The sequence below is a fragment of the Grammomys surdaster genome, unplaced genomic scaffold (genome assembly GCF_004785775.1).
Source record: "Grammomys surdaster isolate TR1022 unplaced genomic scaffold, NIH_TR_1.0 125580, whole genome shotgun sequence".
NCBI classification, from domain to species: domain Eukaryota; kingdom Metazoa; phylum Chordata; class Mammalia; order Rodentia; family Muridae; genus Grammomys; species Grammomys surdaster.
In genome coordinates this window covers 297,426-324,987 of record NW_021620426.1, presented here as the reverse complement: position 1 = coordinate 324,987, position 27,562 = coordinate 297,426, and the positions used below count along the sequence as shown (strand labels likewise).

General features: G+C 35.8%; 1 protein-coding gene across 5 annotated transcripts; it reads left to right on the top strand.

Annotated features, from left to right (window-relative positions):
* Window positions 1–26,292, top strand: LOC114638354 (acidic leucine-rich nuclear phosphoprotein 32-related protein 2-like). 5 transcript variants are annotated; one of them, XM_028786782.1, is made up of 8 exons: window positions 1–281; window positions 3,069–3,162; window positions 9,545–9,726; window positions 11,200–11,318; window positions 12,237–12,291; window positions 16,182–16,324; window positions 20,632–20,829; window positions 26,103–26,292. In XM_028786782.1, exons 5-8 carry the CDS (start codon window positions 12,247–12,249, stop codon window positions 26,212–26,214), a joined length of 498 nt encoding a protein of 165 aa, XP_028642615.1. In that variant the 5' UTR covers window positions 1–281; window positions 3,069–3,162; window positions 9,545–9,726; window positions 11,200–11,318; window positions 12,237–12,246; the 3' UTR covers window positions 26,215–26,292. The 5 variants fall into 5 exon arrangements, with proteins under 5 accessions (XP_028642615.1, XP_028642614.1, XP_028642617.1 ...); XM_028786781.1 differs by lacking the exon at window positions 9,545–9,726; XM_028786784.1 differs by lacking the exon at window positions 12,237–12,291.
* The last annotated feature ends 1,270 nt before the right edge of the window (window positions 26,293–27,562 follow it).

Below are 27,562 nucleotides of genomic sequence, written 5' to 3'. Positions count from 1 at the left end.
AACTCTTAGGAGTATCGTTTAACTCTTCTATTGATCAAGTTTGTGCTTATAATTTGCTCTTATTTTAAACAAAGGTACTTATTTTTAGGATAGCAAAACAGACACAAACATACTTTAAACACATCATTTCCTTCAGCTCCTCAGATCGAACCACAAGTAGACAGGAGACCTGTCTGTCTATCACATCATACTGCTCTGGTCTCAGGCAGCCTCAAATCCATTCAGCTCTTTCAAGGAACAGAACATGTCCTTCACGTTCAGATTCTGGAATATCATCCTTGGTAAATATTTTTCCATTATCAATTTAACTTACATTAGGTTTCAAAAATGCATGATCTTGTATTTAACATAGACCACAAATGTTTTTAATTTCTTTTCTTTTTATTAAAATGGTTCCACTTAGCCCATAATCTCAGAAGAATTTTTATATGTCTACTTTCAAATTACAGAACGCAACTCTTTTAGTTACTATATTTTACTCAATTTTGTATTCTCAATGTCTGCCAAAATCTTGTCACACAACATGTGATCATATATGTATGTATGTATGTATGTATGTATGTGTTATGTATACATGTATGTATGTGTATGTATACATATATGCATAAAATATTTATTTATATAAATGAATGTGGCAAAGCACACAGTGAGCCATTGTTATGCTTATATAAAGGATATAAATTTTTTAAAACCTGGAGTGCAAGAGGCTTTACCTAAGTTTATCAAGCCATCAAAATTAAAAGTAGAAAAACTATAAGGCAAGGTATGAATATTCACTGTTATCTTGTAGAGCAAAATAATCATATGTCATACCACATGCACAACTTAGCACAGTAGTAATCAAGACACAACTCAGATTCTTTGTAACATCAGAAGCCACAAATTAAGCCACATAACTGCTTGTAGAAAACAAAACAACAAGCTTTGTTGTATTTCATGTGAAAAGATGGAAGATTTTTCTTTTCTCAAACATAATATAATAAATATAATATAATTAATATAAATATCTTTAGCTTGAATTCTCTTCCATCTCCACTACTATCAGCTTTCTAAAGAATCACTATGAGGCAATGGGTTGTGGTAGCCCCAGGGACCTGAACTTGCAGGAAGATTTTCTATATAGAAATTTTCTACTTTAAATTTTGCAAAGTGAGGACATATTCTAAAAACAAAATTTTGGAAAGAAGCTTCTACAAACATCTAAACAATACAACTGATAATAATTTAATCGTAAAGTTTAGCAATGTGAGATCTAGCTCTGTTTATTAGTAGTTTTAAACAGTTCATAAAAGCAACTTAATTCCTAGGAAATTCATTAGCAAACACTATTTCAACAAATTGCACTAGAATTGCTATCATTTTAGCATCTGCTAATCAAGTTTGTGGTGACAGAGTATTTTTACAATGTAGATGTAGATTATAGCTAAAGAACTCAGGTCATCAAGGGACTAAGTAATGACGTAAAATGACCATATTTTAAAATTTTACTGTCAATATTATTTGTAAATATGTGTATGATTATGTGTTTATCTTTGGGCATGTTCTCTTGAGTGTATAGTTGCTGGTGGAAGCCAGAGGAACTATTATTATCCCCTGGAGCCAGAGTTATAGGCAGTTGTGAAACACTTACCTTGTGTCCTGAAAACTGAACTCAGGTTTTCTAAGACAGAAGGAAGTGCTTTCAAATGCTGAGATTTCTCCTAGCCTCAAGATCAATGGATTAACGTCACACGTTATTAATTTAATTTTTGACAGCCCTTTTCCAGTTCCTCCATGTGTTGGGCCAAGAATGAAAGCCATTATGACTTTAAAGCCCATGGAAACAATTCACAGTATAGACTTACATACTAGCATACTAACAGTTCAAAATCTCATAGGAAAAATTCATGTTTAATTTATATTAACCACCTGAAAGATAAGATTATCTAGCAGTTGAAATATTTTTACATTGGTTACACAAATTTATATCTAGGAAAAATATAAGCTATGTGACAGACTCAGTAACATAAATGCAGCTGTTTTTAATGTTTTGATGGTGTTTTGTTAAGCCATGTATCCTGAATTGGTCTTTTGTATCTGTGTGTAACAATAGATATCAAAGGAATGAAATATATCATTTATGTACACATTTAGCATGGTATTTCTTCAGTAATATAAATTTTGTTTGTTTATGTTAACCTTGAAACTGACATCAGAGATACAAAATCCTGGGAATTTTGATTGTCCACAATCTTTACAGTAAGGCAAGAGGGACTGTAATCCCCTGAAGCCACAATTATAGGTAGTTGTAAAACACTTATCATGTGTTCTGGAAACTGAGCTCAGATCTTCTGGAACAGCAATAAGTGCTCTGAAAGATTGACCAGGAGATTGTTTCAGCATATATTCTGGTTAGTGCTATACTGGCCACAAAAAGGAAGATGACCAAGTCTGAAATACTTCATCCAATGAGAACTTCACACTTTATCTTAGTGTTAATAAAGAGAAGTGCTTCACAGCAGCGGCCATCAGGACGTTTAAAATTTATAAACCCAGATCTGTGTGAGAACTAGATGACTTAAGAAGCTAATCAACAATGTCACACACTTAATATTGTAATCACATGATGAGAGATTCTTTTATGTAATTACAAATGGCAAACATACAGGTGAAACAATTTAGAGGAGTTATACAATAAAAAGTGTCCATTTAATGAAGCAATCTTACCACTCAGAACTGTTCTACAGTCAATTGATTTTCGTGAAATAGTAAACAGACATCAAAAGGTGTTTAACATAAGTGCTTAAAGTAGACTCATGATACTTTTGTGCATGTAAATATATGATGTATGTTTATATATGTGTATATGTATACTTATTTACTTTATTGTTGACCACCAAACATGAATAAGTTGCAAGTGTTGGGATACAGGGCATGAAGATGCGTAATGTAGAATGTGCTAAGGTGACTTCCATCACAGGACATTTGGAGTTCAATTTTACTGAACGTTTGACACATAGAAACAAAGGAAATACATTTTATATTGTATACATATATTAGATGATATTTATTTTCTCTCTTATTTTAAGCTTCCATCAGATTCTTGCAAATACCTCACGTGGTACAATATAGAACAGCATGAGATTCAAGGTAGTCAGCTACATTGCCCAAGAATAAGAAAAGGTAAAAAAAAAATCTTTTTACACTTTGTCTGAGTAGATTGTGTGTGTGTGTTACTATTATATTGCTGTGAAAAGATACCATGACCAAGGCAACTCTTATAATAGAAAGCATTTAATTAGGGGCTTGTTTATTCTTAACCATCAGGCAGGGGTGGGGGATTAGGGAGACTGGACATGGTGAGCACTTTTAAAAATTTAGAGTCCATTTTTAGGCTCTAATATATCTGCTCCAACATGGTTACACCTCCTAATCCTTTCCAAACTGTTCCACTAACTGAGGACCAAGTATTTCAACGTATAAACCTATGGGAACTGTTCTTATTCAAACCACCACAGTGTATATTAAATTATATTTATTAGGGATGTAAAGATATTGTTTGCAGATTGAATTTTTTAGTAGCAAAGGATTGTTTATATTGTGATTTAATATTTAAAGCATTGTGATAATAATAATAATTTGTTCCAAAAATTAAATAGGGTTACTTTAGATGGTTACAAGACCTACTATACATCTATACATTCATATATATGTGTTTGTATTTTGCATGCTTATGCTATCAATTAAAATATACCTTTTAAAAGTTGTATGTATTTATAATACATGTACAATTTAAATGGATTAAATCAATGATTATCTTTTAGAAACTAGTTTATTAATTTGTTTTTATGAATAATATCTCAAATAATGAGCTGCTTCAATTTTGTGTAAATGTATTAAAATCAATAAAAGATTATATTCAGTGTAGTAGGGTTTCCAGTAAAACATAATCAACAATATTTTTGTCAGTAGATAAAATTATATGATATTAGTTATAATAATTGGCTAACATGATTACAGAAGATGTGAAGTCTCCAAATGTGTCAACAAGCTGAAGAACCAGGGAAGCTGATGATGTGACTATCTTAGTTGGAGTTTCATGGGAAAATTCTCGTATAAGGCCTAGAGTCTAAACACTGGGTCATGTGAACTTCTGATGGCTCCAGAAGTGAGAGTGGACTCATCTTCTCTCTTCCATTTATTTCTCTCTGAGACTCAATGATTGGGTGATGCTATCACAGAACGTGAATACAGTTCTTATTTATTTGTTCTGAAGCCCCCCTCATGATGATAATTTTATTTGTCATTCTGCCTGTATTAAGAAATATGTAAAGAAATGGCAAAGTATTATATCTTGTCTTACCTCTGTGGATACCATTGAAAGCCTATCATTTGAATTAGTAGAGTATTCCCTTACCTGAAACAGGTGGAAACCATCCAATTGTTTGAATACTATGATAGAATTAAAGAACAGAGAAATGATGAATTGTATCTCTCTTCAGGGGCAAAGATACTCATCTCCCAGGCTTGGGCATCAGAATCCCAATATCTCAAATCCTGGCCTTGGACTTTAATAAATTAGAATTCTCACAGGGGCTTATATATTTCTCATGTCATTATATATTTATCACATTTAAGTAAGCAAAACGTCATTTCTGTTTAACTGAACTTTTAATTTTTATGAAGTTTTAAGTACTTTTTTTCTCATCTATACTTAATGTATTGAGGTAACACTGTATATTATATAAATGCATATAGTTATGAATATTATTATGTGTTATATTTATGTAATACATTTTATATATTTATATAATTTTATATAATATAAACCTATATATAAATACTATATGATATATGTATATATTATGAACATAATATGTGACTATATATATGTATATAGTGTATTACATAATACACTGTATACATTGTATTACATAATGCACATATATATTATAATTGTATAATGAAATGTATACTTTATATTATGTAATTTAAAGGCTGATTTTGAAAAAATATCCTTAGAGATGTTAACCTGTCCATTTATGTTTAACAGTAGCACTATTTTACCCACATAATATATGTCTTTCATTCAAACTCAGCCAACAAAAGAAGACCTAAATATATTCCTTTTTATGTATTTTATTGGATATTTTACTTATTTACATTTTAAATGCTATCCCCTTTCCAGAGTTCCCCTCCATAACCCCCCTATCTCATCCCCCCTTGCTTCTATGAGGGTCCTCGTCCACCCACCCATGTATTCCTCCTGCCTTACCACCCTAGCATTCTCCTACACTGGGGCATCCAGCCTTCACAGGACCAAGGGCCTCCTCTCCCATTCATGCTAGATAAGGCCATCCTCTACTACATATGTAGCGGGAGCCATGGGTCCCTCCATGTGTACTCTTTGGTTGATGGTTTAGTCCCTGGGAGCTCTGGAGGATCTGGTTGATTGATATTGTTGTTCTTCCTATGGGACTGCAAACCCATTCGGCTCCTACAGTCCTCCCCCTAATTCCTCCATTGGAGTCTCAGTGCTCAGTCTGATGGTTGGCTGCCAGCATCCGCATCTGTATTGGTCAGGTCCTGGCAGAGCCTCTCATAACACAGCTGTATCAGGCTCCTGTGAGCAAGCACTTCTTGGCATCAGCAATAGTGACTGGTTTTGGTGGCTGTATATGGGATGGATCTCCAGGTAAGACAGTCTTTGGATGGCCTTTCCTTCACTGACTGCTACACTTTCTGTCTCTGTATTTCTTTTAGATGGGAGCAATTCTGGGTTAAAATTTTGGATACATGTAGGTAGCCCCATCCTTCACTTGGAGGCCGTGTCTAACTTCTGAATATGGTCTCTACAGGTTCTCGCTCCCTTTGTGGTGTATTTCAGCTAATGTTATCCAGGTTGGGTCCTGGGATCCTCTTGCTGTCCTGGCTTCTGAGGCATTCTGGTGACTAACCCCAGCTCCCTATTCCCCATTGCTACATACCTCTGTTCAATTTTCTGACCCTCTGTATTTCTCCCCCATCTCCTCCAATACCTGACTCCACTTCCGTTTTCCCTTTCCCCTTGTCTCTTTCTCCCATGTCTCTCTCACCCTCTACCTCCTGTGATTATTTTGTTCCCCCTTCCAACTAGGACTGAAGCACCCACACTTTGATCTTCCTTCTTCTTGAGTTTTATGTGGCCTATGAATTGTATCATGAGTATTCCAAGCTTTTTGCCTAACATTCACTTATAAGTGAATGCACACCATGTGTGTTCTTTTGTGACTGGGTTTCCTTACTCAAGATGATATTTTCTTGTTCCATCCATTTGCTTGCGAATTTCATGAAGTCATTGTTTTTAATACCTGAGTATTACTCCATTGGGTAAATGTACCACATTTTCTCTATATATTCTTAAACCTGGTACAAAGCATGCTCACATACTTTACGGCTATTAACTCTATAGGCAGCTAAGCATTAACTTGTTTTTTAAAATGCCAGTAAATAACATTAAGACATATAAATTAGGTGTGGCTTTTAGAAACATTAGACTATTTTTTGAAAGAGAGAAATTTTAGAAAATTAGGAAGGAGTAAGATCAGAAGATACAGAGACCAAGTAGGTACCAGTCAGTGAGGAGTTTGCCATTGCATTGGAGAGTGAGCCTTGCCACTGTGTAAGATGAACAGGAGTCAGCTTGGATCTTTAAGTGTATCATGTGAAAAGTTGCATTTCTGGGCCTTTGCACCACAATGTGATATAGTTTCTATGGGATGGATTTCTGGAACCTTCCTGGACTTGCTGAACAACTGCAGCAAATTCTATTGGAGACTATCCGAAGGCCTTCCTATGAAACATACTTAGTGTTTTGAGAAGAGACATCTGATAGACAGTAAAAAAGGAAAGACATTGGTGTGTGTGTGTATGTGTGTGTGTGTGTGTGTGTGTGTATGTCTCTCTGTGTGTGATATTGTGCAAATATACACACACATGGTTGGAGGATGCTTGATGATTTTGTCAGCTACAATGATGCAAGAAGAATTTGTATTCTGCAACTTTCCTGTGAATTTATATTCACAGGAAACTAAGAGATGAGGGAACCTGTATGGGTCTTACCTTAGTTCTCTGCATATATGTAATGGCTGGGTAACTTAGTATTCTTGTGGAATCATAACATTGGGAGCAGAGGCTGTCCCTGATTCTTTTGCCTGTTTGTGGGACACTTTTACTCCTACTGCATAATGTCATCCAGCCTTGATGTGCTGGCATGTGGCTAGTCTCATTGTAGCATTTTATGCCTTGTTTGGTTGATATCTTTGGGGGCCTTTTCTGAGAGGTGGCAGAGTGAGGGTGGATCTGGAGAAAAAGGGTGGTAAGGGAGACTGGAGGAGGTGAGGGAAGGGAAATTACAGTTGGGATATAATATATGAGAGAAGAATGAATAAAAATAGAAGTTGTAGTCTCAGCATAAGTAGAGGGCTGAGATGTGGTGAGAACTATAGAACTGAGGAAACATGAGGACATGAAAATAATAGTAAATATGAGAGAGAAAAGAAAGTGAGCATGTACAGAAATAGTTCACTAGCCTCCCTCACACCATGATTTAAAGGGCCAGGTCAAGTGCTGAGGTCATCAATCAGCAAATCCAATCCCACTCCATGACAACAGTAACCACTCATGCAGAGGACACCATTGCTCTTTTGAGATAAAGGCACATTTTCCCTTCCTTAGATCATTAACAGAACCCAATCGCTCCTAAGTGACTAGTCATAAAAGAAACAGAGCATTACCTAGGGGAAGGAAAACACTGGGCAAAAATCCCATCACCTCAAACTATAAAGGAAATAGATGTCCATTCTAAAATGGTCTCAATTTGATTTAAGTTTGTTTTGTGAGATGGAAAACAAATGTTTTCAAGAGTACACTGATAAGAATTATCCTCCTCTGAGATTAACTCCTGAATTACTTGTCAAAACTATTTTTGTTGATCTCAACTGTCCCAATTGTCTATTCCCAAAAGAGTTAGTAAGGAAAGCAAGGTTATCTGGCATGTGATAAACAGCAATTTCCTGAGGCTTTGATTGCTGGATCAAGACTGACATAGCTTCTTCCAATTAAATGAAGCAAAGAAGCCAATTGCTAACAGAATCCTTCTAAAGGATAGATTTATTTCAATTGAAAATCTCCCAGCAAAGTGATTCTTTGACTTCCATTTCTAGTCATAAATCCAGTGATGAGACAAAGAATGAGCTGAGAGATAGAAAGCAAGAGCCAACATCCCTGGGCTGTCAAATAATCTGCTCTATAGTCTTAGCTGCTAAGATATATCTTCAATTATTAACTCAGTAGAAGCAAAAAAAAAATGGCTAGTTTAATGTAACTCTTTACAGAGGAAATGACCTTTGGCCTCCAATACCAAAGAAATATTTGGAGTCTACTGCAACGAGAAACAGTTAAAAGACCAGAAAATCAATAGCACTCAAGCAAACAGCACAGGGCAGAGCTTAAAAACTCTGGGGTATTTAACACACTGCGAGCATTACCAAATCTGGAGTGGGTTCAAGGCAATAGCATTTGACGGTATCAAATGTCAATTGGGTGGATTTTTCAAGCTCTCTACACTGTGGATTATAGTTCTAATCATCTTTATTGATGAATACCATTTCCTAACTGAAGTTATCTTATTTGCAAATTTGTTGACTCGACCTTAGTCGAGGGTCAAAGGATTTCTTCTGTTACTACAATAGAGTTCATTTTGACAGAAGTAGGCTAGATGACACCTTGACCTATACCTCCCACTGGTAAAAAAAGACTAATGCTTGTGTCAAAATAATGAAACAGTGGCTTCTTTCTCTTTCTGCCTCCATAAATTCTTCACAAATGGAACCATTACTTCTTGTCATCATCTAGAGCAGTGGTCCTCAACCTTCCTAATGCTGCAACCCTTTGATACAGTTCCTCATGTTGTGGTGACCTCAATGACAAATTATCTTTATTGCTACTTCATAACTGTAATTTTGCTACTGTTATGAATCATAGTATAAATATTTGTGCTTTCTGATGGTGCTAGTTGACCTATGGGAAAGCGTCACTCCACCCGGAAAGGGGTTGCAATCCATAGGTTGAGAACCTGTGGTCTAAACAAACATGCCACATGAGCATTGTCAGGCTGTAGTGCTTCCATGTTCCTTTTGATATGTTCTTTATCCTTGAAAAGAATAGAGACATCTATTCCAGAAAAATAGACAGGCAGAAATGAGGACAAAGGGCATGGGGACAACAATACAACAATAATACATATAATACATATAAATACAATATGCTGGTGGTGGGAGGCAGCCTTGAAAGCTCACCACTGAGTTGCTTTAGTGGCCCTGGATGATACAAGAATTAGCATTGCTTGGGTAGCTCAGTAAACCATGTAGCAGATTGTGGACATAAAAAAGCATATGTTGGCTTTTTTTTTTTTTTTAGAAATAAATGCCTTATTTAAATAATCATAAATAAAAAAGCAAATATGTTTTATATCCAAACTCAGCTAACTTTGGGCCCTTGCTTCTGAACTTTCTGGTATTTTTAGGTATGCAAAGAGCTGAAGGTCAGTACCTGAAGATCCTTTCTCTATAGTCTCTGGGCTCCTTTCCACCCACCTTAAGATCTGAAGCAGAACAATCTTTCTTAACATTGAGAATTGTGAACAAACCTTATTTGGAGGAGAATATTGGAGAACAGTAGAAAATTGCTTTGGAAATACAAATTAGGGTAAGATGTGGGCAGTTCTGTTGACAAGATAGGGTTTGTGGGCAGGGAGTTAGTCATGTCTGCCATGCTTTGCATGGGCATGCTACATAGCAAATGTTGCCTGAAGGCTTGGTAGCAACTTCAAATGATAACCCTGAGGAAGCAGCTTGAGCTTTATGGGATCTGAGTATCCCAGCACTGAAAAGGAAGGAACTGAGTCTCATGGTGAAAAATGATCAGATAAAGAACTCACTGAATTGGGACACCAAAGAGAGGTAATTGGGAATGGCTTCACATTCCTCCATACAAATTATATCAAAATTAGATATATTGCTGACTCCCCTCATTTTTGTGTGCTAGATATAATTTACATAGGCCTATGGGCTAATTCTACATGCTAATTTTTCCTGTATTAATTAAAGTAACTTCTTTTACTTTTTAGTAATTGTAGAAAAAAATATTGAATTATATATGAACTTCAAAACCTATGCCTTGAATTTAGGGTGGTCTAATAAAATGGGAGAGAATATATAGTCTAATTACTGTTTTTCCCTATTCATATGCTACTTCAAATTTTAAAAGTAATGTACAAGTGAATTTTCATGTGTTTTTGTGTGTGTCTATGTTTGTCTTCGTGTGTATAGGTGTGTGTGTATGTGTGTGTGTGTGTGTGTGTGTATGAGTGTGTGTGTGTGTTGACTGAAGATCAATTCTCTGATTCACACTTAAGTCGTTTTATTTAATTTGCTCTTAATTATCCTTAGAAACAAGGTCCATTGATTATATATACATACATATATATATATATGTATATGCATGTGTGTGTATTATACATATATATTAGCTTAAACATATCCAATCCATATATATAAATTTAAATAATTTACAAGTATGAATTCTCTTTTCTGTGATTTCTATTGAAAATTAAAATTAATTGATGAAAAAAAGAAATAAAATTGTTGGCTAGTTCTCCTCGTATGTAAGGAATCTTGTGTTGGGGATATTTAGATGATAAGCCATTAGACAAGGCTTCTCCAGTAGGGGGAAGAACAAGGAGAACAGGGTCAGGGTTCACATGAATGAATCTAGTTTCCTGTTTCCAAATCCGAGTCTAGTCTCCCAGTTAAACTTCTACCATGGGTTCTACATCCTTAGTTTCAACCAATGACAGTTAGAGAACCTATGGATCCAGAGGCTGTCCTGTACTTTGCAAGATATGAGAGGAAGTCCAGTGGGAAAATTTTGTGACAAACATTTCTGGCAATCCTTCAAAAGTGGAAAATTTGATTGGCTCATGTGATCTAGCTTTCTTTAACCTGGATTAGGCATGGCAATGGGGAGTAGAGCACACACTAGAGGGGAATAATATATTTAAATCATGCTATTTTCCATCCAGATAGAGACTAAAGTTTCAAAACACTTGACAAAAATCAGTCAAAGATGTAACTGGTGGTCTTCTAACTTCTGAGGTTTCATGTTATATTTTTGTTTCAGGACCCTCTGAAGAATGGTTACTTTCCAGACAGGTGGGGTGCACCTTGCCTTCAAAGAAAAGAGTACTTTTGAAAAACGAATGGAAAATGTGGTTGCAGGAAAACTGGGAAGACTGCAAGGTCAGCTCTGGTCAATCCTGCACTCCCTGCTGATCAATTACAATATTACTCATTAAAAATAATTGGCTATTTGCATTAATCAATTGAAAATTCATACAGTGAATCTTTATTAAGGGGCAATAGCCAGTAAGTACAAAAATATTCAGCATCTATAGATAAGAACCCACAACTCTTCATTTTTCCTTCCACTTTCCAATTTAATCTGGACAAAGTTATATATTTTTCTACTTACATGACGGTATTGTTAAGCTTAGGAAAGTATGAAAATAATTGAAAATGAAATTGTTCCCTTTGTTTAAAAGAAAGTCAAATTTAGGGCTGGAGAGATGGCTCCACGGTTAAGAGCACTGACTGCTCTTCCAGTGGACACAGGTTCAATTCCAGGCCCCACACTGTACCTCACATTGTCTTGAATTCCAGTCCTAGACAATCCAATGCCCCCTTTGTCCTCTGTGGGCACTACATCCATGTGGTATGCATAGACATGCACATATGAAAAATATCCATACACATAAAACAAAAATAAAAAGATTTTTAATGTCAAATTTATTGTAATAGTGTGTATCATTATGCTTATGAAGTTATGTAGAATTTCTTGATAGACCTATGTTGGTAAAAGTCTTGAAGAGCTAAGGGAGCCAAAGTCCTTAGCATGGAATCTGTACAAATGAACTTTTTTTTTTACCAGGAAAGATATGAGCTGTGATTTCACAGGGTGAGGCTCAGCTGACTGAGTTAGTGGCACTGAGACAATTTAATGAGTCATCCTGTTCTCTGCACAGGTGACAGTGGCTGTGATCACTCAATTCTAGTGTAGTTCCCTTAAAAATCACCTGTAGGTAGAGTACTGCATATCTTTGTGGCAATACCATTGGTAGCGTTGCTGAAAATAAAAGAAAAAAATCATCCACTTTACAGCTGTGTGGAAATGATTACACGAAGCTTGAGGATTTTAGGATATAGAGAGATGAAGGTGAGTATGGAAGCTTGTTGTTTCTTGTTGGAATCTCCGAATTCCTCCTTTACTTTACAGTTGTAATGTCATAGAATTAGTACATGGATAGAAATTTCTAAGAGGTTCTGTTTTAAATTTCCTCCATTCAGAAGTCCAATAAAACAAAACAAAACAACAACAACAACAACAAAACAATGGTTTTCTCAAGGTTGCAGAGCTTATTAGTGGAAGACGTAAAACCAGAATACCATTATATTTACAATATAATGCTTCCTTTAAGATTAATTTTAAATCAGTCCTATAAAATAAATGGATACCTACTTCATACTACTCTTTTCAAACTTACCAGTGTGCCCACTCATTTATTTTGAAAGATAAACAATTCACCCGAAGCTCTGACCTCCAGTGCCAGGCTTCTCTCTGGTGGTGATTACATTGGTCTATTCATTCTTTACAGCTGTAATTTAAAAGATGGGGCGAGCATAAAGGTCAATGGAGCTTGTTAATCAATGATCATCAAAACCACAATCAACCTTTGAGTAACTATAAAAAGCTGACTTGATAAACTCTAAACTACCATGGAAGACTTAATTGCAAAATAACAGAAAATAAGAAAACTGATCGGTAACCTTGATGTGTAGGTGATGTAACTATGATCTTACTTCATTCTTTATGTTTTATTTTTAGAAAAGAGCCTTTTGTGCTTATAGAAAACAGAGCTTTAAGAATGAATTTTTATAATGTTTAGTGTTAACAGTGGTTCTCATCCTGGGGTTCATGAGTACTTTAGAAAACCTTTATCTTCAAAAATATTTACATTATGATTCATAACCATAACAAAGTTACAGTTATAATGTCGAAATGAACATAACTTCATGGGTGGCAGTAACCGTGGCATGAGAAGGTGTATTAAATTAAAGACTGAGAACAACTGGTCTAGAATATCAAGGCCTGAATTTTGTCTTATTTAACTTTCTTTTCATATATGTATGATGTTTGTGCTTGCGTGTATGCATACACTCACATTTGCATGGGTGTTCACATACCATGAAGAACATGAGATAAAACGATAGCATTAGTTGTCAGTCTTTGTCTTTGAGACAGGGATATGAGTTTTGCTCACCTTACCTATGTCAGGCTAGCTGGCCTGAGAGATTTGGGGATTTCCCTTTTCTCCACCTCCCTTCTCATGGTAGAACTAGGATTATATGTGCTTGCTATCATTCCCACTCTTTGAATGGCTTCTGGGTGTTCAACTTTGGGTTCTCACTATTCAGTGGTAAGCATTTTATCCCCTGAGCCATCTCTTCAACTTCACACTTTAATTTTCTAAAGTAAGATGTCTGTAGCTCCTTAAATGTAGCAAATTATTTTGCTTCAAATATTTAATTAGGAGGTTACTATTTTATTCAGTAGCTTTTGTTGGCAGGAGTTAGTGGTGAGACCTAGTTTAAAATGTTACATTGTCTTTTAGATATGAAGGTTTTAAGACCTTCCTGGTACCACCAGGAGTAGTACTCACTTCCTATACTCTCAAATTGACTGTTACTACAACTGAACATTAAATTACTGCCTTGAAATAAAGTAATTTATAAATATGTATTCAGAGTTGCCTTAAACACAACCAAATTTCATCTTTTGATTAATGTCATCTTTTGCTGGATATTTTTTTTAATATCTGAATTGCAGATTCCCCTCCTTCCCTTGTTACCTTCCTGTCTCTCCTTCCCTTCCTTCCCCTCTTCCCATTCTCCTCAGAAAATGGGGGGGCCTCCCATGGATATCAATCAGCACTGGCATATTAAGTTGCAGTAAGACTAGACAAGAAAGTAAGGTAAGGGGAAAAAGATTCTAAGACAGGCAGTGTAGTCAGAGACAGGCCCTACTCCCTTCCACTTTAGGAGTCTTACATATAGGCCCAGATGTGCAATTGTTACATATGGGCAAAGGGCATAGGTTTATCCAGTGCATGCTTTCTGGTTGACAGTGCAGTCTCTATGAGCCCCTATAGGCCCAAGGTAACTGATTCTGTAGATTTTTTTGTGGTGGTGTCCTTGACCCCTCTAGCTCCTTCAATCCTTCCTCCCAATCTTCCACAGGATTCTCCAAACTCTGTTTAATGTTTATCTGTGTATCTCTGCATCAGTTTCCATCAGTTGCTGGATAAAACCTTTCTGATGACAGTTACTCTAGCTCCTGTCTTCAAATATAGCATTATATCATTAATAGTGTCAGGAGTGGGCTCCCTCTCATTGCATGGGTCTCAAGCTTGTCCAGTCACTGCTTGGCCATTCCCTCAAATTTTGTTCCATCTTTACCTCTGCTCATCTTGTAGGCAGGACAAATGATGGGTCTAAGTTGTAGTGCCTGGGATGGTGCCCCAATCCCTCCACTGGAAGACTTGCCATATAGGATATGGGTGGTTCAGTCTCAATATCCCCCATTGCTAGGAGGCTTAGCTATGATCACCCTCAGATTTCTGGGAATTTCCATTGTCCTAGGTTTCAAGCTAATTCTGGGGATATGCCCTCCCAATCCAGTTGTATCTCCCAGTACTTTCTCCCTCTGTCTTCTGCACACCTTATCCATCCTGTTCCCATACCCAGCCCTCCCCCACCCAGTTTCCTACCTCTGTCTCTCTTGATGTCTAATCTATTTTCCCTTCTCAGCAAGATTCAAGCATCCCTTCTTGGTTCCTCCTTGTTACTTAGCATCTATGGGTCTGTATTCAGTAGCATGGTTATCCTGTACCTTATGACTAGTGTCTACTTATAAGTGAGTACAAAAATGTCATTCTGGGTCTGGGTTACTTTTCTAGTTCTATTCATATATCTGCAAATTTCATGATGTCACTGTTTGTAATGTCTCTGTAATAGTCCATTGTGTAAATGTACCACATTTTCTTTATCCATTCTTCAGTTGAGGGACTAGTTTGTTTCCAGTTTCTGTCTATTATCAACAAAGCTGCTATGAACATAGTTCAACATGTGTTCTTGTGATAGGATGGAACATTCTGTGGGCATGTGCCCAAGTGTTAGTTGGGTCTTTAGGTAGATCTAGTTCCAATGTCCTGAGAAACCATCAAAGTGATTTCCAAAGTGGTTATACAACTTTGCACTCCCACCAGCAATGGAGGTGTGTTCCCATTGCTCCACATTCTTGCCAGTATGTACGATTGGTCACTTGAGACCTTGATCTTAGCCATTCATTAGGTGTAAGGTGGAATCTCATAATCATTTTGATTTGTATTTTCTTCATGGCTAAGTGAGATTTCTTAATCAATAGAGATTTCTTTATCGAGAATTATTAGTTTAGATCTGTACATTTTTAATTTGGGTTATTTGGTTTGTTGATGTCTAGCTTCTTGAGTTTTTTTTCTATATTTTGGATGCCAGTCCTCTGTCAGATATGGAGTTGGGGAAAATCTTTTCCCATTCTGTAAGCTGCCATCTTTTTCTTTTGACAGTGTCCTTTGCCTTCTAGAAGCTTTTTGGGTTCATGAGGTCCTCTTTATTAATTGCTGATCTTAGTGCCTGAGCTAGATTTTTTGTAAATGTTATTTCTGAGTATTTCTGAGTTAGGCCAATGGAGTGATCATTCAGACAAGTCATTCTCCAATAAATTTTTATGCACTATAATCTGTGCACCCTAGAACATTTCCGATTATTTTTTTGAGGCTCCTACCCTTCTCTCATCTACCTCTGACTTGACTTCACTCAGCAGTTCCGAGTAGCACCAACCTTCCCCTATGAATACTGGCAACACAATTATGAGTGCTTAGGAGAATGAATATTGTGGAAGATGAAGAGGGAGATGATTTAAATAAAGTTCAACAAAAGATGCATTATCACATTTGGAGTAATAACTGTGCTAATATTAACAACTTATCACTTTTGTTTTTCCTTCAGAAATTGAACATTTCATTTCAGGATTTGGGGGACCCTAACCAAGTTGAAAATTTTAACAGAATTCTTAGAAGACTGATTCGAGTTGAAACACTTTGGTTGGTGGATAATTCACTCGTTGATTTAAGTGCCATAAGATTGCCAAGGTACTAGTTAGTGACCATTCTGAATTTAGTATTTGCTCCTTGGATATATGTAGCTATTGTATACAAAGAATATACCTCCATTTACAAAGTTCTTAAGAATGAACATTTGTGGTAACTCTAAAACAAACCCAAAAAAGTGTATCTCAAAGTATCATACTCCAGAATAAAAAATCTGCTTTCTTCCAAATTGATAGTTTCATTTTTTAAAAACAACTTTTGGTATAGTAATTTGGAATCATGGACTCTGTGAGCAGAAAATCTTGCCATTTTCTTTGTGTTGTGAACTGGAAAACAGACTTCTATTACATATATATTATGGTTGCAAGGCAGTAATTTTTACTTAGTTGCATTTATTCAACACTTACAAGATGATAGTTTATAAAGTTGTAAACAAGAATATTATCTTTATGGTTACATAATATAGACATTAAGATTGTTATCCTGAGGACAGAAAAAAAGATTGAACAAAATATTTTATGCGAATTTTTTGAATGGATCCTTTCATCACACAAAAGTTGCCAAATTCATATTGTAGACACCATTCTGAATTTCCAGTCAATGATGTATAAGAACAGTCTTTGCAGAGAGCTTCTATCAGCTCAATCAGGCAGAATGGGTGGGTGGGATAAGCTTCTGAAAGCCATAAGAGTCAAGATGTAGTCTTCAGGAGTTGAATAGAAGAGTGTCATGTTTAGTTTTGTTGTCACTTTGATACATCTGTGAAGAGGGAATTTCAACTGAATATCTGCCTTCATCACATTGGTCTTTTGGCATGTCTGCCCAGAAATTTCTTGATTACTATTTGATGTGTAAGATCCCATCCCATTGAGGCAGTCCCATGCCTATAGGTTGGCCTAGCAATATAAAAAAGCCAGCTGAAATATAGCTTGAGATCAGGGATGGTGAATCCCCCATAAGTTCTTTTATTGTTGAGAATATTTTTCACTATCCTGGGTTTACAGGAAATACATTCATTACAAATGAATTTTCAAATTGCTCTTTTAAACTCTATGTAGAATTGATTTGGAATTTTGATGGGGATTGCATTGAATCTGTAGATTGTTTTTGGCAAGATGGCCTTTTTAACTATATTAATCCTGCCAATACATGAATATGGGAGATCTTTTCATCTTCTGAGATCATTTTCTTTCTTCAGAGACTTGAAGTTCTTGTCATACAGATCTTTCACTTGCTTGGTTAGAATCGAGTACTACCCAACTATTAAAAAAAATGACTTCATGAAATTCACAGGCAAATGATGGAACTAGAAAATATCATCCTGAGTGAGGTAACCCAATCATGAAAGAACACACATGATATGTACTCACTGATAAGTGGATATTAGCCCTAAAGCTCACAATACCCAAGGTACAATTCACAGACCACATGAAGCTCAAGATAAAGGAGGACAAAAGTGTGGATGCTCCAGTCCTTCTTATAAAGTGGAACAAAATACTCATGGGAGGAAATATGGAGATGAAATGTGGAGCAGAGACTGAAGGAAAGGCCATCCAGAGGCTGCCCTACCTGGGGATCCATCCCATATACAGTCATCAAACCCAGATGCTATTGTGGATGTCAAGAAGTACTTGCAGTCAGGAGCTTGATATAGCTGTCTCCTGAGAGGCTCTGCCAGAGCCTGACAAATACAGTGGCAGATGCTCACACCCAACCATTGGACTGAGCATGGTGTCTCCAATGGTTAGAGAAAGGACTGAAGGAGCTGAAGGGGTTTGCAACTTCATAGGAAAAATAACAATATCAACCAACCAGATTCTCCAGAGCTCCTAGGGACTAAACCAACAACCAAAAAGTATACATGAAGGAACCTATGGCTTCAGCTGCATATGTTTCAGAGGATGGCCTTCTCAGGCATCAATGGGAGAAGAGGCCCTTGGTCCTATGAAGGCTCGATGCCTTCATACTAGTATGTAGAGGAATGCCAGGGTGGGGAGGTGGAAGTGAGCGGCTGGGTGGGTGGGGGAACACCCTCATAGAAGCAGGGTGAGGGGGATAGGATAGGAGGTTTCTGGGGTGGAAACTGGTAACAGGTATAACATTTGAAATGTAAATAAAGAAAATATCCAGTAAAAAATTTGCTGTAGTTGCTACATCTTCTATATCATGGTTGACTATATTCTTATGGATTGTTAAAAAGATATAAATTTTCTTCCCCTGATAAAATCCAGCTGAACATAAACCTGAAGGTAATCCTGTAAATATTTTTCCTCCATGGATTCTGTTCTAAGACCTCATCTTGGGTTTCCCTAGTGATGGTCTATAACCAGTAAGCTAAATAAATCCTTTTCTCCTATAGTTGCATTTGTCATGGTGTCTATCACAGTAACAGAAAGCAAATTAAAATAGTGAAGAAGGAAACAGAAACTCAACATGAAAGTAAATCCCAGAGAAATTAAGATGTGTCTCTGACTGTGGGTTGACAAAGCTGTAGAAACGTACTAGCATCACTGTACAAAAGAAAAGAAACAGCTGGGGAGATGTAAAGTAGGCCAGAATCTGCAGTTTCGATGTATCTATTACCACTTTCAGGCATTTTCAAAGTCTGTGTGAAATGTACATAACATTTAAATGTACTTCTATTCATTTTTTTAAAATTGAGTTTAAAAGAACACAAAAAAGTTTCAAGAAAATTTATATTAACACACATGCATATACACATACACAGACACACACACACATAAATCCTGCATCACTCAACACCAACTTATTTGGTGATTTAATTGGCTAATTAAGATAGAAGGGATACATAGCTATATTTTGCCAATTCTCATGGAAATAAACATGCAAAACAGCAATTTGACAGTCACAAAGGTTTAGAGTATATTTAGAACACTAATCCAGAAAGTTTTGGCTTGAAGTATTGAATGCTTATGTACATATATATATATATCTTAAAAGAAAGGTCTAATTTTGATGCTTTCTAAATGTATTTTCCTCTTCATTATTATTCCTTTAAGAGAGGACATATAATACAAAGTTTTACAAGTATAATTCATATTTTACATCTTTCAAATTGTTAGATCAAAAAAGAAAAATATGATGCATACATATCCATAGCTGCCTCTCCTTTATCAGAAAAGCTATGTTATTGCCCTCTAGGATTTTGCCTGTCTCTGTCATATCTTGCTGCCTGAAGCCATATGGGATAGAGTTATTCTAGGTGATGGTGTGATGAGTCAGGATGAGAGGACAGGGAGGAAACATATGATTGATTGATCACTGTGGAGGCAACTGACTTTGGAGGAGAATGGAAAGAGAGTAGAGCAGAAAATGCTGGCTGAGATTATAATTAGAAAGTGCCAAAGTCCTGAATTGGTAAAGAAAAGACACTAAAAGATATTAAAAGTATCATTAGGGCTATATAAAGTGCATATGGAATTGAACTGGCAGAAGAAGAAAGGTATTATATATGCAAAGGGAAGGATGGATTCTGAGGGCTTCATTTGTTTTTATGCCTCTAGGTTTCCTTTGGTTTTTACCCCCTTTTACCAATAACCGTTCTCATGTCAAAGTCAGTGCACTGTTTCTTTCTTGTAGTAGTAAATACAACTTATTCATGAAGAATATATTTTTTCCTTAAGGCTGTGTGCTAGAGATAGATTTGAATTATTTCCTCCATCATCACAGTCTCATACAATTATGATTTTGCATTAAATATCAGAAAATACACCGAACTTAAGTGTCTAACATACTTTTATTTTCTTAAGGGTACTATGTATATTTCTTTTTCTATATAAATCAAGGTTTACATCTCATTTAAAATGCTATCTTTTTATTATAGAATGTTTTAAGTACACAAAAGCAAGAAGAACAACAACTTCATTACTTAGGGGCAATATTCTTCACAAGTTGAGTTTCTTTGTATATACTTTTTTTTTCTGGGGAAATGGTACAGAACTAGTCACTTTTTCAAGATGTATGGGACATTCAACACCCATTAAACACATGTGAAGAGAAGGCAGATGCATGTGTATAGCAGGCCCATCATCTATTCATTCATCTCTCCCGTGGTGAACGCAGTGCATGATTTACCTTTGTGGTAATTCTCACATCACTCTCTGGAATGGCTAGGATCTTAGCAGGATTGGAAGGTGGTATAAGATTTGATAGTTCACTGCCCACTTTAGAAGGAGGCCTGTTCTTTTCTGAAGGGAAACAGAGGAACAATGAATCTAGATGAGAGGGGAGGTGGCAATGAACTGGGAGAAGTGGAGGGAGGGGAGGCTGAAAGGGAAGAATAAAGATATTTTTTAAAAGGCAAATGATACAACTTATGTTGTCTTCAGCTGCAGAGTTTTAAATATGAGCAAAAACTATCTCACATCTTTCAAACAACTACCAAAGATACCTCAGATACAACATTTATCACTGGCTGAAAACCACATTGAAACACTGGCTGGCCTCTCCAGTTTAAGGTACACACCACTGGAATCCCTCACCTTGAAGAGGAACCCCTGTGAATTTCACCAAAACTACAGGAAGCAGTAAGGCTCAAATGTCTGGGGTACCTTTTGTTGAATAGTGTACTGTTAGCCATATTGCATGTTGTTCCTCTCTTGTTTACATTCACTTAACAAAGGTTTGCTCTTTATTTCATGCATACATGTGTATGCCTGAGGGCACATATGTACACCATTTGCATGTAGGTGCCTGTGGTGTGTGTGTGTGTATTCACATACATAATTTTGAGGTGAAGTGTATCTTGTCAGATCTTAGTGTGTATACTCTTGTTTTCTCTTCCTAGTTCCTCAGACAGGGCACACTTATGTGATTTACAGTCCAAAGCTTTCCTTGATTTGGTTAAAGAGTTGTTTTTCTTTTAGGGTTTTTAAGTATATATTAATAATTCCCATATTTCTACTTTTATACTGTTTGGTATTTTGATAACTCATGTTTGTTTTTCTATTTTCTAGTGTTGTTGGGTCCTTCCTAGTACTTCATGGATGTATCTATTTTTGCCATTAGTGTTTTGGATTCCTTCAATTATCTTCTTTATCGCTTGCTTAGTTAGCATGTCTTTATTTGATTTGTGTTAATTATGACACAATTTTCCTTTTCCTTTAGTGATAAAAGGTATTGCTACAGGACACATCAGTATAGGTGTTGGGCATTTTTTTTTCAGAAATTACAATATATTATTCCTTTCTTTGGAGCCTTTAAAGTCTTAAGAATGGTGCTGTTCTGATAGCTTTACCTTTATAAGCGACTTAGTGATTCCCTCTTGCAGCTGGCAATATTCTTTGCTCTGTATATCTACTATAAGTTAATGTAGCTGAATATCTCATGGTCTTATTTATTATTCCCAGTCTTTCCTATGTATGAATGGCCACTCTTTTTTCTAGATTTGGGAAATATTATGTTATAATTTTATTGAATATACATTTTGTGTTGCTGTCTTATATGTCTCCTCCTCCTTCCATGGTCAGTTTTGTCTTCTAACAGTATTACTTTCCCCTTGCTTGTTTCTTCTCATTGTTTTGTTGTTACTGCTGTTATAATCTATCTGCCTGTTCTTTAAAGCGCTGATATTTTATATTCTACTTAATTCATCCCTGTGGTAAAGCTTTCCACTAAGGTTTTCATTTGACTTACTGTGATTTCCATTTCCAAAATTTACATTGACTACTTTTCGGCATTTAAAAATCTTGATTGAATTTTGTTTTTGCTTTTTTTTTAAATTCTAAATTGACATTTTTCATTCACTTATTTCATTCAGTCGTTTTCTTTGAACTAATTTAGGAATACAATTAAGCCCCTTTTCTTAGAAAGAAAATGATGGATATTAATGTTTTACTTGCATGTATGTATATGTACTGTGTGCATGTTTATGCCTACAGAGGCCAGGATATGGTGTCTAATCTCTTGAAACTGGAGTTAGAGGCAATTGTAGATATCCTATTGTATGTGCTATGAACTGAAATCTCATCTTTCATAACACCACCAGATACCCTTAACCACTGAGAAATATCTCCAGCTCCCTCATTTTTCACATAGTTGAACATTCTTACAACCACTCTTTTAATTTCTTTCTCTGGGAATTCCTTTAACTTATTGTCATTGGAATTCATTATTATTGAGTTGACAATTTTCAAGGAAATCTTGTTGTCTTGATTTTGGACAGGGTTCTTACATTTTGATGCTGGGATTTATTATTTTGTGCTCATCTCATTGGTTACATTATTTTAATCAAGGATTTTCTTTACGTCTAAGTATGGGATTAGGTTATTATTGGATTCTGTTGTTATACCCCCCCATTGCATTGGAGGTACAGCTCAACAACTAAATTCTCAGCCCATGTGTTAAGAAAAGTGGGAATCATCCCTCACCACAAGTAGGAGTAGAATACTAACTACAGAAGCAACCACATCTGAAGAAGAAGCCCTTGCAGCTTGATGTTCTCAGCTCGCCAGGTCTTTCCTGCTTTTCTGTTAGTGTTCACATTTTAATTTGAGTATGCTCATTCCTCTGAATTTTAATCCAGGTCATCTCAAATATGGATATACAATTCTCTGGGTCTTATGATCTTAAGAAACTGGAAAAAAGCTTTGAGGCTTAGACATGTGGTTGTGACAAGTTTTTTTTTTTTAAAAAAAAAAATTCTTGGAAGGCCGTTTGATTTAGCTTAACATTTGCTCTGGGTAGTAGACTGTGACACTGAACAGGTGGCATTGGGTAATTTTCCAGTGTCTGATTCATTGATGGCTTGTGACATTATCATTGAAATTTCTGTCTTTAATGTCTTTGTTTGCAAAAAATTTTCCTTTTCCATTAATTTGTGGGTCTAGAGTAGGGGCCTTGTTAAAGGGGTTTTCTCCCCTCCTCTAATGATTTGCTCAGGGCTCTAACTTGTAACCTGCTAATTCCTTTATAAATTGAACACTCTATAATTCTATATTTTATCTAATTGCTAACAATCAGTTGTTGAGTGTGAACCTTCCTTGTCTTTCCAATGTGTGTGTTGTCTTCCTTTTGAACTTACAGATGAGAGTTATTTCAAATTTATAGTGTCATATGGAAGCTTTGTTTTTTCTCACTCACCATCTTCATTTGATCTTTGTAATGGGACTTTCAATACTTACAAAAGTTTCATTTTGCTTCCAAATTTGAGATATTTTCTCTCCTATGTTTAAGAGATATCATGTCTTTAGCTTTTCTCTAAACATATATTTCTAAAAGATTCTATAAGATTGTCATGTATTTTCTACTCTCTGATTTTATTTTCATGATGGTCCTTGAGCACCACATATAAAGAAATAATTGATTAAGTCTACCGCAGTGATTGAATGAACTTAAAATCTGCCAAGGAAAAAAATGATTTTATTTTGTCACTGCTGGGAACACCTCTAATGATATTATTAGAATTTAAACAGCCTTGGATTAAATACTAAGCAAATGCTCACTATAATGATAGACAGATCAATAAATAAAAAAGAAGATAGATGACATATAGATAGATGGCTAGATGATAGATGGATAGATAGATGATAGATAGATAGATAGATAGATAGGATAAATAAAAATAGATAAATATTTCCAGCAAATTCTGTGTTGTTGGTATTCTTACAGGATTTGAAAAGATAAGAACAAGTAAATGAGTTCTAACCGTATATTTGTTCCCATATGACTTCAAATCAACTTATCTCTCCACTAATTCTTTTCTATTAAGGGCCAAATCATCTCTGGGGACAGTCTAATCCCATTCTCTGATGGGAACTCTTGGCAGACAACAAGCTTCAATAACAGATGTGGTTCTTCTTATCTTCCCTTCTCATAATTGCCAATTTTCCCATAATAGAAAGACAGTTTTATGTAAAGTTATATTGTGCAACTCCTCCTGTACAGTGACAAATTGTCAAAATTTGAATTCTAATCTGTGTTGTTACTATATGAATCTTATTACTGCAGTTGTCTCCCCTATGACTGTAGTTGGAAAGAAAATTTCAAATTGCTTTTACAAAGAAGTGAGAACTGGCAGCATTGTGACTTTAACATTGAGCTAATATTTAATCATAATAATGTTTTGAAGGTTAAAATAATATTTTCTCAATTCAGAGGAGGCTTAGGCAGACATTTCAACATCATTCATAAGAAGTCACATTCTTAGTCTTAAGGATAACTTAATTCTATCATATTTTAGTTTTGTTAATATGTGGGATTTTATAAAGCATTTTAGTGCCAACTCAAGTCACCTGACTTCCTCTAGAAGCCACGTTACAGTAAGAACATTAAGACTGTCTGAAATCTAATCTGCCCTGCCATTTCACTATAATTCTGTCTTCAAAATTCATGATGTAGTATATAGTCAGGTGAAAATAAGTCTCTTCTGTTTTTCCAGTATTAATTAGGTCTGAGATGGATGTATACTGACTTTTATGCTACAAAAGGCAGGTTGTGTTGACTTGGGTACTTGAAGGGTGCTTTGAAGACAGAGATGAGGTGAGTTTTAACATATGAAGAAAGGATTTAAGCTTCTAATTATACTGAGTAGATAAGACAAATTTTGAAGTCCATATAAATTTGAGAACAGTTACCAATCCAGTAATCCTCACTTTGAAGATAATACACTATTTATTTTCTTACTAGGTGTTCCTATCAAGGATTTGGGCCAAACTCTAGAGATCCTTGACACCCTGTTTATAATTATTTTGTATGTAGCTTCTCTGGGATACTATTGCCTAGAATTATGATTCTCTTTCCTTTTCTCTCCCCATGTTCAGTTCAGACAGCATGATTCTAAGAGAAAGGACTGAGATGGAAGGTAACCCCACTTCCAGGATATGCTCGTTTAGCATAGCTAAATTCTCTGCAGTTTTTCAGAAATCAATGTTATATTATTTTCATCACAGCTTTGTGTTTTGAAAATTTGGGTTGTGATGGAGTCTCATGAGCGAAGTCTGAACACTGGCGCCCAAGGACTTAGATTTCAATTCTTCTTTGGCTAAGATTGAGACCCCGAATAAAATATTTAAAGTAGGGAATCAGAATCAGCTTGATAGATCTGATGTGAAGACTAAGTAAAATAATATGCCGAATGTATTGCTTAGGATATTCCATTTCATTGCGATGGCCATAGATTCCATTTGCTTAAAGTCTAAGAATTCCCAAATGTAGGAGGGCTGTCCACTTGAAGGAAGGCACTGCCTTGTAACAGTTCTCTGTGTATGATGACTGTTTTAATATACTGATCAGAAGGATCTCTTTTGACCTTGGAATTGACTTCCTAAATTTGAAATATGACCGACAGAAGAACTTTCTGTCAAGACAAAATAGCTTAGAGAATATATTTCTCATCCTGCTTTTATTCCTCTCAACCTTCACTAAATAATACTGCCTTCCTGCACAGCCTCACTGAACTTTTAACTCTATGTCAGGCGCATTTGCCCTCATAGACCTATTTGTTCCTTTACAGTATATTGGCTGATTATACTCACTGATTATTTTCTTAGAGGGCTTTATGAAAACTGGACTGAGTTCTCTTATAAAATCAGAATGAACTCTGTATCACTTCTCTAATTAATGTTTACTCCTGCTCAAAGATCAATTCAATCCAAGAGAGGGCAGACTATGCCCAGGTCATTAGCTCAAAGAATGAACAATGGCTTGTTTCAACCCCTCTTCAAGTTATAGAGAACAGAATAAAGTGACAGCAGTACACCCTTTCTTATTTGAATAGGTAAAACACATTTACTCATAAAGTAAGTAAAATGAAATTCTTTGTTCAATATACTTATTTAATTTTTGTTTTGTTTTGTTTTAGAGTGTTCTTGTGTTTGCCAAACTTAAAGATTCTGGATGGGATCTTGAAGTTACCAGAAGATTGTGCTCCTCAAGAGGATAATATTTTTTCCAAATTGTGTATTTTATCATAACAAACTCTGCATAGAAAGAAAACAGTTACTGTTATTGACAGAAACCTAAAAATAAAAGGAATGCATCCTTATATACTATGTGAATTTATATTTGTATAATACATACATGTGTAATATATACATATTCAGTGTTTATTCTATCTTGAAATCATGGTAGAGGCATATTTCTGTAACAGACCATTTCATGGACAGGGATATAACCTAGCATAAAACTAAATTCATGCTCTAGGATCAATTTCCCAACACTGTACAAATAACGGATCACTTGATATGCTGTCGACTGTGTTTTTGTTGCACTTGCTCACCTTAGCCCCTGTAGAGCAAAATCTAACATAAACGATATAGAAAAGTATGAGTGGGTGGCAACGTCTCTGGAAAACTTGTCTTCTCAAATCACAATACCATGTGTTGTATTGATTTCTGCTCCAGGTTTCAATGTCACAGGGTTGATTGCATTACTTCTCACATATCCACCTGCTTTCTCTGAAATAGGCATTTATTATCCCTCCTCTTGAAGTCAGACCTTTCTCCCACCAGTGAGATAAAGGATTGCATTAGAGATTACCTAAGGGAAGAAATTAGAGGACCGAGTTTGCATTTTGTTACATTTTTTTAAAAATCTACATCACATCAGTGAGTAAATAGGAATATAAAAGTTGCTTCAGGGGCCTGTCATGACTGTGGTTAGGGATAGAACCATCATCATTCTTACAGAAAATGTTTATAAACAAAGAAGAATTACATGATGTTTTACCATCTACCACCTAACAGCTCTATAAATTTAGGGACTGAAACATACCTTACCAATATGTTTCCTTCCACCCAAAATAGCACAGTAAGCATTCAAAATCTTAAGTGAACACATGCTACCACTACAGGGAACCATTAGTGCCTGCCATAACTAAAATGTACAATGCAATATTAGGTGTTGCAGTAAAATTAATTTAAGAACTTTCTTTGGAGTATTCATATTGGTACATTTAAAACTGTTATAAGAACGCTGGAAACTGAGTGTGATGGGGAAACCGCGAAATAATATTTTACTGGTTACACTAGTTTGAACTGGGTCTTCTGCTATGTATAGGGAGAACATTATAGCTGGCAAGGAAACCATTGGTTTCATATGAGGAAAAGAAGAGGTGCATGGTTGTAGAAACAATGGGTAGACTCCCTAGTCTGAGATTTTTCAAAGCCAACTTTAACCGATTCAATATTCCTTCTAGCCCACCACCCACCAGAGGTAGGGGAAAAGAAAGACTAATAGGAAATCATTAAAAATAGTTTTTGGAGGCAATTCCAAACATTGTCAGCAATCCAGTCCACTCAGCAAATACCAAACCTGAATCAG

Coding starts and splice junctions, on each gene's coding strand:
- LOC114638354 (XM_028786780.1), top strand. CDS start 16,059: ATGAATATTGTGGAAGATGAAGAGGGAGATGATTTAAATAAAGTTCAA. Junction 16,325..20,631: donor AGTGCCATAAGATTGCCAAG/GTACTAGTTAGT, acceptor TGTTGTCTTCAG/CTGCAGAGTTTTAAATATGA. Junction 20,830..26,102: donor CACCAAAACTACAGGAAGCA/GTAAGGCTCAAA, acceptor GTTTTGTTTTAG/AGTGTTCTTGTGTTTGCCAA.